The sequence below is a fragment of the Zingiber officinale genome, chromosome 5B (assembly GCF_018446385.1).
Source record: "Zingiber officinale cultivar Zhangliang chromosome 5B, Zo_v1.1, whole genome shotgun sequence".
NCBI lineage: Eukaryota > Viridiplantae > Streptophyta > Magnoliopsida > Zingiberales > Zingiberaceae > Zingiber > Zingiber officinale.
Genome location: NC_055995.1, coordinates 95,852,242 through 95,867,103, shown reverse-complemented (window position 1 = coordinate 95,867,103; position 14,862 = coordinate 95,852,242). Strand labels below are relative to the sequence as shown.

At 38.6% G+C, this 14,862-nt stretch overlaps 1 protein-coding gene across 1 annotated transcript; it reads left to right on the top strand.

The window, feature by feature from the left end:
* Positions 1–7,416: 7,416 nt before the first annotated feature.
* LOC121986852 lies at positions 7,417–11,149 on the top strand. Its single transcript, XM_042540786.1, has 6 exons — positions 7,417–7,474; positions 8,083–8,217; positions 8,739–9,262; positions 9,488–9,688; positions 9,959–10,366; positions 11,099–11,149. The coding sequence occupies exons 1-6, from the start codon at positions 7,417–7,419 to the stop codon at positions 11,147–11,149; spliced, it is 1,377 nt and encodes a 458-aa protein (XP_042396720.1).
* Positions 11,150–14,862: the final 3,713 nt, after the last annotated feature.

Genomic DNA, 14,862 nt, shown 5'->3' with positions numbered 1-14,862 from the left:
TACCTTTTGATGTTATAAGAAGAATAGTTATGTGTAATTTGTGGATACTGACTTGATGTGCACAATATCTATTATCTTTTTATGTTGTAAGAAGAATATTTATGTGTTGGTTATATGGATATTGACTTGGTGTGTTTAGATACATCAGTGCATTTTTATTTGTGATTTTCTTAGTGAATTAATAACATTAACTTAATTTTATGATTTGCTTGGTGATAATATTGGTTTTTCACTATTTCGGAAATCGAATTTGTGTCGTTAAACAATACTGATATTACATCGGTTTTCCACCGCTGTAAAACCAGTGTCCTTAACTAATATTACATCGGTCGTATACCGCTGCCAAAATTGGTGTTATTAACATATAATATTACATCGGTTTTACACCCGATGTCGTTAAGTGATATTACACCGGTTTTAACCCAATGTCTAAAATGGCAGACCTTTTACATCGTCTTCATAGACATCGGTCGAAAATGTAATAGACATCGATGGAAAACCGATGTCTATGAGGGTTTTTGTTGTAGTGTTTCAACTACTAGAGAATAAGATATATCTTTATTGTTCTCTTTCCTACGAGGACAATCCGCCTTCCAATGTCCAGACTGCTTGCAAATGAAGTACTTGCCCTTCAGCTTCTTCATTCCTGCTTTTAGTCTAGTACCTAGAGATCGATTTACTTTCTTTGTCGAGCCAGCTTGTTTCTTCTTCTTCTTCTTCTTGCCTTTCGACTTAGAAGTAGAAACTTTTTCAACAAAGTGGATTTGAGAACTATGACGAAATAGCCCTTCTGCTGCTCGAAGTTCTGTTAGTAGTTCCGCCAATGAATAAATCCTTTTATTCATATTGTAGTTCAGGCGGAACTTCTCAAAACTTTTAGGTAGCGATTGGAGAATAATATCGACCTGGGTTTCCACATCGATTTCAGCTCCAAGGATTTGTATCTCATTCAAGTAAGCAATCATTTTGAGGATATGATCCCTTACGGGTGTCCCCTCTGACATGGTGGTTGTCATTATGTTTCTCATAGCCAGTTGCTAGCAGCCTGATTCTGGTGTCCGAAGAGATCCTTGAGATTGCTCATCATGTCATAGGCAGTTGGCATGTCCTGATGCTGATGTTGCAGCACATTTGACATTGAAGCCAAAATGTAACACCGCACCATCTCATCTGCCTTGACCCATTTCCTATGATGCTCAATCTCCTCTTCACTAGAATCGCTATTAGGTACATTAGGGCAGACCTCCATCAGGTTAAACTTATAGCCTTCAGCAATTAGGACAATGTCCAGGTTTTTTTTCCCGATCTATGTAATTGGGACCAGTAAGTTTGTTCTCTTTCAGAATAATAACCAGTGGGTTGAAAGTCATCCTAAGAATCACAAAATAAGTTTTGGTCAAAACTTTAGAATTTAGAATAATATTGAGTCCTCAAACAATATTATTTGAATTCACCAACACCTCAAAACACCGTGAATTTTGTATACCATGATAGTGTGGACGTATAAAAATTCAAACATTTGTAAGAGGAGGTTTTACCCATTAATTTTATTCTTGTCAACCTAACTTTATGACAAATAAAATTAATAGTTGGTATTCCTTTGGTTACACATATAATACCAGTGACTCCGATGGGGAGGATACTACTAAATGTGCCTAAGTGTATACCATTACTTGATACTTAGTCCATTAAATAGGATTGTGCCCCTTCAGATGGAGAAGATCACACGCTCCTAAATAATTTCCTATAATCATCCTAAAGGAAGTTTGATCTAGTGATCCGTAAACAAACTCATCCGATGGGGAGGAAGGCACTCAGAGCCAACACGCAAGTTTGTTTGCATCACTTACAAACCAGTAATAGAGACCGTGGAATTTATTTACAAATCCCTCTCCCACTTAGTTATTTAAGATGAGGATTTTAACATGCACACACACATCACAGCAAATAAAAGCAATAAATATGGAAAAATAATTTTCCAACTATTATGGCCTCTTCCATCACTATCCTCCATGTATTGTCAACCTTAGCTGCTGCCATCTTTAGCCACTGCAATTGGGTCTAGTCGTCGCATCTATCTTGCTTTTTTTTTCTGCTGCGCCTCTGGTCCTCAAATAGCACCACGCCTCGCAAGGATACGATCCGCGATAAAAATAAAATTTTACATATATTGATCCTATATTCCACAAAGGAATGTGCATAAAGTCTAGATCGAACAAAATGTAAAATCCTAAAACTAATACAGCTCCTGCTATATTTAATAAATACAATCATGCACACACATAAAATACACTCGACATGTCCGAGAGTCCAATCACACATAATCACAATAGGCCATAATAGTTGGAGCCTGCAACCACAGAGTTAATCTATTTGCACATCCTACTATTATCCTGCCTAAAATATGTATGACATGTGCATAATTAAACTAAAAACCAAACACACAGAGGTATAACCTATCTTTTATACCAATTGTTGGTTGCTACTCGGAATACCGTCCTAGTTCCCCTGTACAAAAATTTGTACAAGCATAGAACTATCCTAGCTACCCATGTGCTCTACTGAAGTTAAATTTGGATTACAAACGATGCTTAATATTATTAATCCAAATTGTCCTTCAGAAGTTAAACTTGGATTGGAAACAATACTTAACATTTTTACTCCAAGTTTAACCGATGTGATCTTCCTAAATTAAATCATATTACAGAAGTTATCAAATATCTATTTCAAAGATCGACTTCCCGGTTAAACATGGCGAGGCACTAGGCCTTCTTGGGTATGGGATCATCCACCACTTCCTAGACAAAGCCTCACAAAGAAATTAGATATTTAACTTCTTACAGTAAACTAGGTTTAACTATAGAGACCTCAATAGAAACACAATATCGAAACATGAAATCGATCAATAAAATTGATAACAAAAACAATAACTTAAAACTGATAACCTCTTGTGTTTGGTTTTTTTAAGATCTATACAAAAGATGAACTAGTTATGATGCAGAAATTAATAACTAGTTATACCTTTTGTAGCTTATAGACCTCTTGATCTTCTATTATATTCCTCTCCTTCTCTTGGATGTCGTGTGGGCGACGATCTTCCATGATGAAATCCACTCAAGCTTCTTCCAAGGCTTCCAAGATTCGGCCACCAACTAACCTCCAAGGGATGCTAGACAAGAGAGCTTCCTTCTCTTCTTCTTCTCCTTCAAGCAACCGGCCACCAAGAGACTACCACAATTGATGTCGCCGGCCTCCAAGGAAGAAAATAATCGGAGAAGAGAGAAGGACAAGGGTCGGCCACCAAGGATTGGAAGAGAGGAATAGAAGATGTGTTGTCTCATAAGGCACCCCTCCATCTCTTTTATAATCCTTGGTCTTGGCAAAAAAGGAAAGTTTTAAACATAATTAAAACTTCCTTATATTCCTTGTCAATGACTAAAAAGGAAAGTTTTAAAACAAAAAATTAAAACTTCCTATAATGCTTGTCATGGCCGACCACCTACTTGTGCTCCAAAAAAGGAAAGTTTTAAACACAAAATTAAAACTTCCTTATTTATTTCCGGTAAGAAATTTTAATAGAAAATTTATCTTTTAAATCCCTTGTTAGTTATAAAAGAAAAATTTTATAAATTAAAATCTCTCTTTTAAAACATGTGGATGGTTACAAAAAAAGAAAGTTTTATCAAAAATTAAAATCTTTCTTTTAACTACAAATAAGTAAAGATATCAAACCTTTCTCTTAATCCTTTGTAGAAAGCTATAAAAGGGAAGATTTAAAATTTAAAAACTCTCTTTTAAATCCATGGCTTCCGCAAAAGGAAAGATTTTAAAAAATTAAAATACCCTTTTATTTTAATGTGGTCGGCCACCTAGCTTGGGCTCCAAGCTTGGCCGGCCCTAGCTTGGACTCCAAGCTTGGCTTGGCCGACCACCATAAGATGGGTAAGAAGCTTGGCTTTAAGTGGATATAAGGCTTTATAAATAAGAGGCTACAATAGGGACCGAGAGGAGGAATTGGTTTTGGTCTCTCGATGAGCTTGAGCTTCCCGTGTTCGCCTCGAACACCCAACTCAAGTTTATCAATAATATCTCATTCCACTAAAGAGTTATTATTGCATTACCGCACCAATACCATATTACAATATGGGCTCCTTCTTATCATGAGTGTGTTAGTCTTCCTGTGTTTAAGATATCGAATGCTCACTAATTAAATGAGTTACTGACAACTCACTTAATTAATATCTAGCTATAAGAGTAGTACCACTCAAGCTTATTGTCATGTCGGACTAAGTCCACCTACAGGGTTTACATGACAATCCTTATGAGCTCCTCAAGGGGACATCATCAACCTTGATTATTAGGACACAGTTTCATTCTATAATCAACAGCACACCATATAAATAATATCATTTCCCAACTTATCGGATCTATTGATTTAACGAACTAAACCACACCCTTTGATAAATTAAAGAAATAAATATTAAGTATACGTGCTTGTTATTATATCATGATTAAGAGTACACACTTCCATAATAACAGAGGTCTTATTCTTTTTAACAGACAGTATAAAAAGAACAACCTCAAATGGTCCTGCTCAATACACTCAAGAGTGTATTAGTGTAATTTTATAGTTAAGATAAACTAATACCAAATTACACTACAACCATTCCAATGGTTTGTCTCATTCCATCTTGGTTGTGAGCAACTATTTATAATTTATAAGGAACTGATAACATGATTTTCTGTGTGACACCACAGACCATATAATCTTTAATATAAATTAAATATGAACCTCCCTCCATATCCGTGGGGCCGGCACTAGGGGGGCCGCTAAGGTAGCGTATCTACCTTTTTTTTTAATATAAATTAAATGGTGTACCTGCATGAACCTCCCTTCATATCCGTGGTGCCGGCACTAGGGGGCAGCTAAGGTAGTGGATCTACCTTTTTTTTAATATAAATTAAATGAACAACTACACTTAGCATATAAATGTAGACATTTGACCAATGTGATTCTTATTTCAAAATAAATGTTTATACAAATAGCTAGACTTTTAGTATACACTCTAACAAGTCAAGCCACGGCCGACCAAGTCACGGTCAGCCCAACAAAGGTCTCCCAAGATGAGGCCATCCTTGTTGCAACCAGGGTTGAGGTAGCAAGCTTGGCAAGCCAAGCCACGACCGGCTCAGCTGAGGCCACCCAAGCTTGTTAGAGCAATCGGTGTACTCTTAGATTTTGATGTTTGGACAAAGGATATAAGTTAGGGTTTGCTGGTGTGCGTAAATATTATGATCGTTTATGCATGTTTTAACACACATTCACTTGCTTTATACTTATATATTTTTTGCATGATCGACTCTTTTATCATGTACTCATCATATATACTCTTTTGTTTGGATATCTGCTCTTTGTTTGGTTTTGTGCTGACAGGGATAACTTTCGACGATTGTTGATGCACCGAAACAAGCCAGAGAACATGGTCGTGCAATCTCGCACAGTCGTGTGGCCAAACAGAAGAGGAGCAGTGCACGGTCGTGCAACTCTTGCACGACCGTGCGGCCAACCAGAGGCAGATCAGAGCATGGTCGTGCCCTCCCTCCCCCCCCCCCAAGAACGAAGCTAAGCAAGGAATGGTCGTGCAACCCTGCACGGCCGTGTCCCAAGAGCCGAGCCCGAAGTTCACACGCCGTGCCAATTGGCACGGCCGTGCAGCGCGGTCATAGAGAAGAAAGGGCACAGCCATGCCATATTGGCATGACCTTGCTGCCGCAGCCGTGCCTTAGCCTATAAAAGGGTTTTAACCCTTCTTCTCAAGGGGGGAGAGCCGGGAAGCGAGCCGTCAGCGGGAGAATCGTCTTGGTGTCGTTCCACGTCATCCAGGACCTTCGTCCAGCGATCCTTCATCACTACATTAACTCCAGAAGCAAAGGATTGGATCTGAAGACCACTCCTCGTCATTGGATAAGCATTCTTTTCTCTTCCTCTCTTCATGTTTGGGAATTGTATGTTTAAATACACTATGTCTTCGGATTTTTCTCCGACATCTATGGAGTAGAGTTCTTGTTCTAGGATGAGGGAGTAATTGTGGATTGGTTTTGATGTAAGACTCATATCTTTGCTTTATTTCATTGGATGATTTCGCTTGCTTCGTTTCGACTACTCGATCTTTATATCGTGTTAATTGATTATGTAGGAATTACCAACCTCGTAGAGAGAATATCTTAGATCGTACACCCGTGGGGCCCTAGTGACAAGGGTAACCCGTTCATGGACATCTAGGGTACTTCCTTGAAAGGAGAGGCAACTTCTCCACAAGGAAGTAAGAGACCAAACTAAGCTCCTTATTTCTATCCTTAATGATACCAACTAGAGTTGCGTTCTTGTGATCTACCGAGGCGCCCTAGTGACAGGAGTTAACCGTAACAGGATTTTATAGGGGTCTCCTCTATTTGGTACTTAAGGATAGTTGCTTTAGCTTCCGGCAAATGCATGTTGATGGACAATGAGTAAAGGATAGAATGCGATACATCACACCACCACAATGAAACCAAACTCCTAGGAATCTTCATAAACCAAGTCAATTACTTCTGCTTTGCTAATTCTCATTTCCACTTCCCAATCTCTTTTCTTTAGATAACTTACAACCATCGGTAGTTTAGCTAATCCAAAGTGAGCCATCGCTAGTGCTTATAACCAGTCCTCGTGGGATCAATAATCTTTATTACTGATGACGAATCCGTGCACTTACGATTCGTAACAAGTTTTTGGCGTCGTTGCCGAGGACTACGTCTATAACATTAGCGAAAGTCATATTAGATTAGACTAGACTTAGTTTTTTTTCCTTTATCTTTGTTTTTTTCTAATATTCTGCATTTTAGAAATAGATAATTTTATTTTTATTTATTTTCTACAATTCTATTAAGATGAAATATTCCATATCTTATTCTTGCATGTGAAGAGCTAACCTTGCAGGGATTCAACTACCCCACATGACTACCTATTTCGCACTCCCGGTCTGTTCAGATAGGACATGATGCTAAGACCATTAAAGGATTATGGAGCCCCGAAGTCTGCTAAAGAGCTAGGGCCCATTGTGTTTCCAGAAATCCCAGTGAAGAACTTTATGCTCAGACCTTCGTCCATCTCTAAAGTTCAAAAAAATCAGTTTGGGGGATTAAATTCAGAAAATCCTTACTTGCATCTCCTAGATTTCCATAGTTATTGCAATACACTAAGAGTTGAGGGGGTTTCGGCTGATTCAATACAACTCATAGCTTTTCCATTCAACCTCAGAAGTAATGCGAAGGTTTGGTTCAACACTCTGCAACCGAGAAGCATCAGGACATGGGATGAATCAGAGAAAATTTTTTTAAATAGATACTTTCCTCCAAAAAGGACTACTCAGTTGAGGGATGAGATTCTGCACTTCAAGCAACGTGACGAAGAAGCACTGCATCAAGCTTGGGATAGGTACGTATCAATTCTATATCATTGCCCGCATCACAGTATTGAGAGTTTGTTGATTCTTCATGTATTTTACATTGGACTTTCGTTCCAGAACAAGAGCCTTCTAGACGCAGCAACTGGGGGGCACTCATGAAAAAGAGTTTGGATGAAGCACAAGAAATAATGCATATGGTGGTATCAAATCTCAGCGAGTGGTCAGGATAAGATGTGCTAAACTTATCTCTACACCCGATCTAAGAAGGAGAGGATATAGGAGTGCCGATGGATGAAAATAAGTTAAGACACGCAAGAAATGAGGTTCAGAAGGAATTAGAGGAATCCATCAGTGTACGGTGCAAGGATGTACAAAAAATATTTCCTTAGTGTGGAGAGGCCTTATTAAAGTCGCCGGGAGGTTTGATATCAACCTCAGCATCATTTATGGAGGAGGACTTGAATGATGATGATAATATTGAAAGAATAGCTCAAGAAATTGAGGGAGCGCCAGAAGAAGTCATGGTAAACGAGGAAATACGGTTATTAGAACAGGAACCAGCCTTGCCTGAGATTGTACCACCTCAAGTGGAGTTAAAACCTCTGCCACCTAACCTTAAATGTGTTCCTTGGTCCAGATTCCACCTTCCCAGTAATAATCAATGCAAATTTGACTGAGATGGAGACACAGAAATTGATCAAGGAGCTGAGAGTACACAGAAAAGTAATCGGATATACCATTGATAACATAAAAGGGATCAGCCCTTCGATCTGTATGCACAGAATTCTACTCGAAGAAGGATATAAAAATTTGATTGAGCATCAAAGAAGATTAAATCCGAATCTAAAAGAAGTTGTGAAGAAAGAAGTATTGAAACTTCTTGACGCCGGAATCATTTATCCTATATCAGATAGTGAGTGGGTAAGTCCGGTCCATGTGGTCCCCAAGAGAGGGGGAATGACGGTGGCTAGAAATGAAAACAACGAATTGATTCCAACAAGGACAGTTACAGGATGACGGATGTGTATTGATTACAGGAAGCTAAATAAGGAGACTAGGAAAGATCATTTTCCCTTACCATTCATTGACGAGATGCTAGAAAGATTGGCAAACATTCCTATTTTTGCTATCTGGATGGATACTCTGGCTTCTTTTAAATTCCAATACATCCCCTAGATCAAGAAAAGACCACCTTCACGTGCCCTTTTGGTACCTATGCTTATCAATGAATGTCGTTTGGACTCTGCAACACACCAGCTACATTTAAGCGATGTATGATGGCAATATTTTCAGATTTTACAGAAAAGATTATGGAGCTATTCATGGGCGATTTCTCAGTCTATGGGAATGACTTTGACTCCTGTCTTCTGAATCTTTCTAAAGTTCTCCAGAGATGTGAAGATGTGAACTTAGTTCTGAACTGGGAAAAATATTACTTCATGGTCAAAGAGGGAATTATTTTAGGACATCAGATTTCAGAACGAGGAATTGAGGTAGATAAAGCCAAAATAGAGACAATTGAGAAACTACCTCCACCTCTTAACGTAAAAGGGGTTAGGAACTTTCTAGGGCATGCTGGATTTTTCAGGCGTTTCATCAAGGATTTCTCAAAAATTTCCAAGCCACTAACTAACCTGTTGATCAAAGATGTTGAATTCTGTTTTGATGATGACTACAATGAGGCATTTAAGAAAATCAAGAGTGCTCTCATCTCAACTCCCGTAATTCAAGCTCCAGACTGGAAACTCCCATTCGAAATCATGTGTGACGCCAGTGACTTTGCAGTGGGTGCAGTTTTAGGACAAAGAAAGGACAAAGTACTGCATGCAATCCACTATATGAGCAAGACATTGGATGCATCCCAAATGAATTATTCTACCACTGAAAAAAAATTATTGGCCATAGTGTTTGCAATCGACAAGTTCAGGTCCTATCTAGTGGGCTAAAAAGTGATAGTGTATTCTGATCATGTTGTCATAAGATATTTGCTTACTAAGAAAGATGTCAAACCTCGTTTGATTAGGTGGATTTTGCTTCTTCAGGAATTTAATCTGGAAATTAAAGACAAGAAAGGGGCTGAAAATGTTGTGGCAGATCATCTATCCCGAGTATGGCCAAATGGACAGAAAGATGTAGATTTTGATCCTCCTATAAATGATGTTTTCCCTGATGAGCATCTGTTGGCAGTAAATTCTGAGAGAGTTCCTTGGTATGCAGATTTTGTTAACTATCTTGCAAGTGGAGTACTTCCCCCAAAATTCACCTGGCAGTAGAAGAAGAAATTTTTCTCAGACGTCAAACACTACATATGGGATGAACCCCTATTTTTTAGGAAATGCGGAGATACAATCTACTGAAGGTGTGTGCCGGAAGATGAGATCAAAGACATTTTATTTCACTGTCACTCATCATCTTACAGTGGATATTTGGGAGTGTCAAAAATAGCTGCAAAGATTTTACAAGCAGGATTTTTTTGGCCAAGTCTATTTAAAGACATGAAAAATTTTGTGCAGTCTTGCGACCAATGTCAAAAGGCCGGGAACATCACTAGGAGAAGTGAGATGCCACTGAATTGCATCCTCGAAGTGGAACTGTTCGATGTATGGGGAGTAGACTTTATGGGACCCTTTCCTTCATCATGTGGAAACAATTATATTCTAGTGGCAGTGGACTATGTATTGAAATGGGTAGAAGCCATAGCTTCCCCTGCCAGTGACGCCAAAACAGTAATTAAATCGTTTAAAAAGGTGATTTTTCCACGGTTCGGTGTGCCTAAGGCAGTTATTAGCGACAAGGGTTCACACTTTATTGAAAGACAGTTTGAAAATTTGCTAAAGAAATACGGAGTGAGTCACAAAGTAGTGACACCCTACCATCCCCAGACCAATGGACAAGCCGAGATTTCCAACTGGGAGATTAAGGTAATATTAGAAAAGACAATGTCCAATTCCCACAAGGACTGATCATTGAAATTGGATGATGCTTTATGGGCATACCGTACTGCTTTCAAGACTCCAATCGGTATGACCTCATTCCGACTTATGTACGGGAAGTCGTGTCATCTTCCAGTAGAATTAGAACACAAGACTTACTGGGCGATAAAATAGCTTAACATGGACCTGAAGTTAGCAGGAAATAAAAGGAAACTCCAATTAAATGAGTTTGATGAGTTGAGGATGGATGCCTACGAACATGCCAAATCCTACAAAGAGAAAACAAAGAGATGGCATAATCAACATATCATGCGGAGAGAATTCAAGGAAGGGGACTCAGTGTTATTGTTTAATTCAAGATTGAGGCTTTTTCCTGGAAAGTTAAAATCGAGATGAACAAGACCATTCCAAGTCAAAAAGGTTTATCCATTCGGAGCTGTTGACATTTGGAGCGAGGAGCGTGGAGAATTTAAAGTAAACGGGCAGCATTTAAAAAAATACCTCTACGATATGCCGGCAGAGGAAGATATGCGGATATACTTCTCGGATCCGTGCCTACCTGAATGAGTTAAAATGGGGTCGAGCTAAAGACCTAAAATAAGCACTTCTTGGGAGGCAGCCCAAGGTTTTTTCATTTTAATTCATCATTCCATTTATCGTTTTATTTCTCTAGTAAGTTCAAGTCGAGTACTTTTATTATTTTTGGGTATTCGTTTTCAGGATGTGCAGAGCCTCCACGAGATGGCCGTGAGCGAGTCACCGTGCGCTTAAAGGAGTCAGTTGTGTGATCCCGCATGGTCGTGCGAAGCTGATAGAGGGACAAAGGTCATTGGTCGTGCAACCTTGCACAGTCGTGTGGCCTGAGTAGAAAGGAAGAGGGCACGGGTTGTGCCAATTGGCACGGCCGTGCAAGAAATCCAAAGGAAAAAGAGACACAGGTTGTGCCAATAGGCACAACCGTGCGATCAATACAGAAAAAAAAGAAGGCACGGGCCGTGCCAACCGGCACTGCCATGCGACCTTGGCCGAGGGGAGAAGAGAGGGGGACGTGCCAATTGGCACGGCCGTGTAGTGTCACCAAGAGGGGGGTGTGTAACCCTACACGACCCAGTCCAAAATCCCTCCTATTTAGGTCACGGGTGTGCGAAGGCTTGCACGCCCGTGCCGCCACCTTTACCCCCTCTCCCTCATACCTCCTCTCTTCTCCTTCCTTCCTCCAACTTCCCAAGGTGCTACCACTCTTTCCCCACATTCATCTCACTCAAATCTACCTTTCTCGTCATCCGTGATGTCGAACTTCATCGAAAGGAACTCTCGTCAAAGGAAAGGAATAGAATTGTTGGTTGTCTCAAACAAGGAGAATGCACACTTCAAAGGTATATCAAACAACTTCGGCATTATTTTCTCTAATGACGAACAATTGCATCGTTATCATTCTTTATCTAAACATTCCATTTTGAGCACTAGGTTTATGGACCGAGAAATCTTAGAAGTATTGGGGCTTAGAAATGATATTGATTGGTTGCTTGATAGAATAGGTTGGACTAGCGTAATGGCCCTAAGGTACCCAACTTATCCTCGTATTGTCTTGGAAATTTTAAGCTCCATCACTGTTGATAATGTTCAAGGAGGAGGAAAATTAACATTTCGTTTATTTAATGATGACTATGAACGGAGTCTTGAGGATTTTAATATATGCTATGATTTGTCTAGGGATGGAGCTTATATAATCCTACCTGCTTTTGAAAATTCAAATTTATAGGAGCAAATTGGTGGACAGTCTTGCTTTAATCCACATGTTTCTAATGGTAGTAGTATCATTAACCCAATTTTTCGATATGTCCATATGATGATGAGGAACACGATATTTGGAAGGGGCGGTAAAGAAGGAATTGTAAGACTTTCAGACTTATATTATTTATGGGGAATGGTAGAAAATATGTGTATTAATTCAGGATATTCCTTTTTAAAGTATTTGGTAAAATTAGGAAAAATTTCTTCCCCTACCCCCATTGTTTTAGGTGGATTGCTTACTCATATTACAGTAGTATTAGGTTATGATTTGAGTGGTCTTGAGATGATTGAAGATGTTTATCGAATGGATTTAAATTTTTGTTTAACTGTTAGAGTGTATACTAAAATCCTAGCTTTTGTAAACATTTATTTGTTGAAATAAAAGAATCACATTGGTCAATATCTGCATTTATTTGTTAAATGTAATTGTTCAATTAATTTATATAGTAGACAACATGGAGTGTGGTGTCATACTCAGAAGATCATGTTGTCGGTTCTCTATTAATTATAAACAAGTTGCTTACGACTAAAATGGAAAGGAACAAACCATCAAAATAGTCGTAGTGTAATTAAGTATTAGTTTATCTTAACTAATAAATTAAACTGATACACTTTAAGTGTATTGAGTAGGATCATTTAGGTAAGTTCTTTTTGTACTGACTTAGTAAAAGAACTAGACCTTAGTTATTATGGAAGTGTGTGCTCTTAATCCTAATATAATAATAAGCACATATATTTAATATTTATTTCTTTGACTTATCAAAGGGTGAGGTTTAGCTCGATAAATCAATATGCCCGATAAGTTGGGAAATGATATTACTTATAGTGTGTGTTGTTGATTATAGAAGGAATCTGTGTCCTAGTTATCTAGGTTGAGAATGTCCCCAAGAGGAGCTCATAAGGATTGTCATGTTAAACCCTGCAGGTGGACCTAGTCCGACATGACAATAAAGTTGAGTGGTACTACTCTTGGAGCTAGATATTAATTAAGTGAGTTGTCAGTAACTTACTTAATTAGTGGACATTCGTAATTTGAAACACAGGGAGACTAACACACTCATGATAAGAAGGAGCCCATAATGTAATTTGGGGTTGGTGCGGTAGTGCGGTAATAACTCTCTAGTGGAATGAGTTACTATAGATGAACTTGAGTTGTGTGTTCGGGGCGAACACGGGATACTCGAGCTCATCGGAAGGCCAAAATCAATTTCTCCTCTAGGTCCCTGTCGTAGCCTCATTATAGCTTCAAGTCCATCCAAATGTAAGGCTCTTCTTGGTGTCCAAGAAGTGGGCCGGTCCAATGCTTGGTGACCAAGCAAGGGCCGGCCACATCCTCTCCTATAGGGGCCGGCCCTTTGCTTGGTGACCAAGCATGAAGGGGCCGGCCATAATAATTCAAAAAGGGAGGGTTGTTTTGAATTTTTAAAATCTTCTCTTTGTAGAAAACTATAAGTTTTAAAAGAGAGATTTTAATTTTTAAAACTTTCCTTATTTGAATTAGGTCACATGTTTTAATAGAGAGTTTTAAAAGTTTTAAAACTTTCCTTTTTTAACCATCCTCATGGTTTAAGAAAAAAAGGGAGATAAGTTTTAAAATTAAAATTTTCTATCATCATGTTAAAAAAGGAAATTTTATAAGAGAGTTTTTAAATTTAAAACATGGTTTTAATTTTTAGAAACTTTCCTTTTTTTTAACTCCTACTTTAGGAAAGAGAGCTTGTAAAATTTTATTAAAAAAATTATTATTCCTTTCCTAAATATAGTGGCCGGCCACCTTGCTTGGTGCCCAAGCAAGGGGCCGGCCAAACTTAATCCTAAACCATATAGGATTGATCACAACCATTGATTGGTGATTGATTGAATCAAGAGGAAAGAAAAGGAAAAATAAAAAGGGAAAAGGAAAAACTCTTGGATGATTTTATTTTTTGTAAAAGATTTTTCCTTATTTGCCTTGGGCAAGTAATATAAAAGAAGGGGTGAGGGAGCTTCATGAGATACAACTCTTATTCTCTTGCTCGGAGATCTCTTGGTGGCCGGCCCTCTCTCTTCTCCCTTTCCCTTTGCTCTCTTCTCCTTGGTGGTGGTGGTGGCCGAATTCTAGAGGAAGAGGAAGGAGTCTTTTGGGTGGTGTTCATCTTGGAGGATCATCGCCGAGGATCATCGCCCACACGACGTCCAAGGCAAGGCGAGGAATACGGCAGAAGATCTCGAGGTTATTAGCTTACAAAGAGAAGGTATAACTAGTAGTTTTCTTCCGCATTATACTAGTTATTTTCTTTGTAAGAATTCTAAATACAAGAGGCAATTAGATCTAGTTTTTCGAAATAATTTTTTCGAGTTTGTGTTTTCTTCTTTTTCGAATTTGTGATTCGATTGTTCTTTTTGGTTAACCTAGAGTTATTTAAGGAAATAAATATTAGCTTTCCTTAAAAGGCTTTGCCTAGGCGGTGGTGGTTGCTCCCATATCCAAGAAGGTCATGTGCCTCGCCATGCAGTCCTGGAAGCCAATTTTGGAAATTAATATTTATGGAATTAATAACTTAGGTAGATTTGAATCAATAGTGTTAAGTTCCGCTTGCTATTCAAATCTAAACCATTAAGAACAGATAAGTTAAATTTGGAATCAATGATGTTAAGTTCTGTCTGCGATTCCTTATTTAACTTCTAAAGAACACAATAGGTTATTTAAG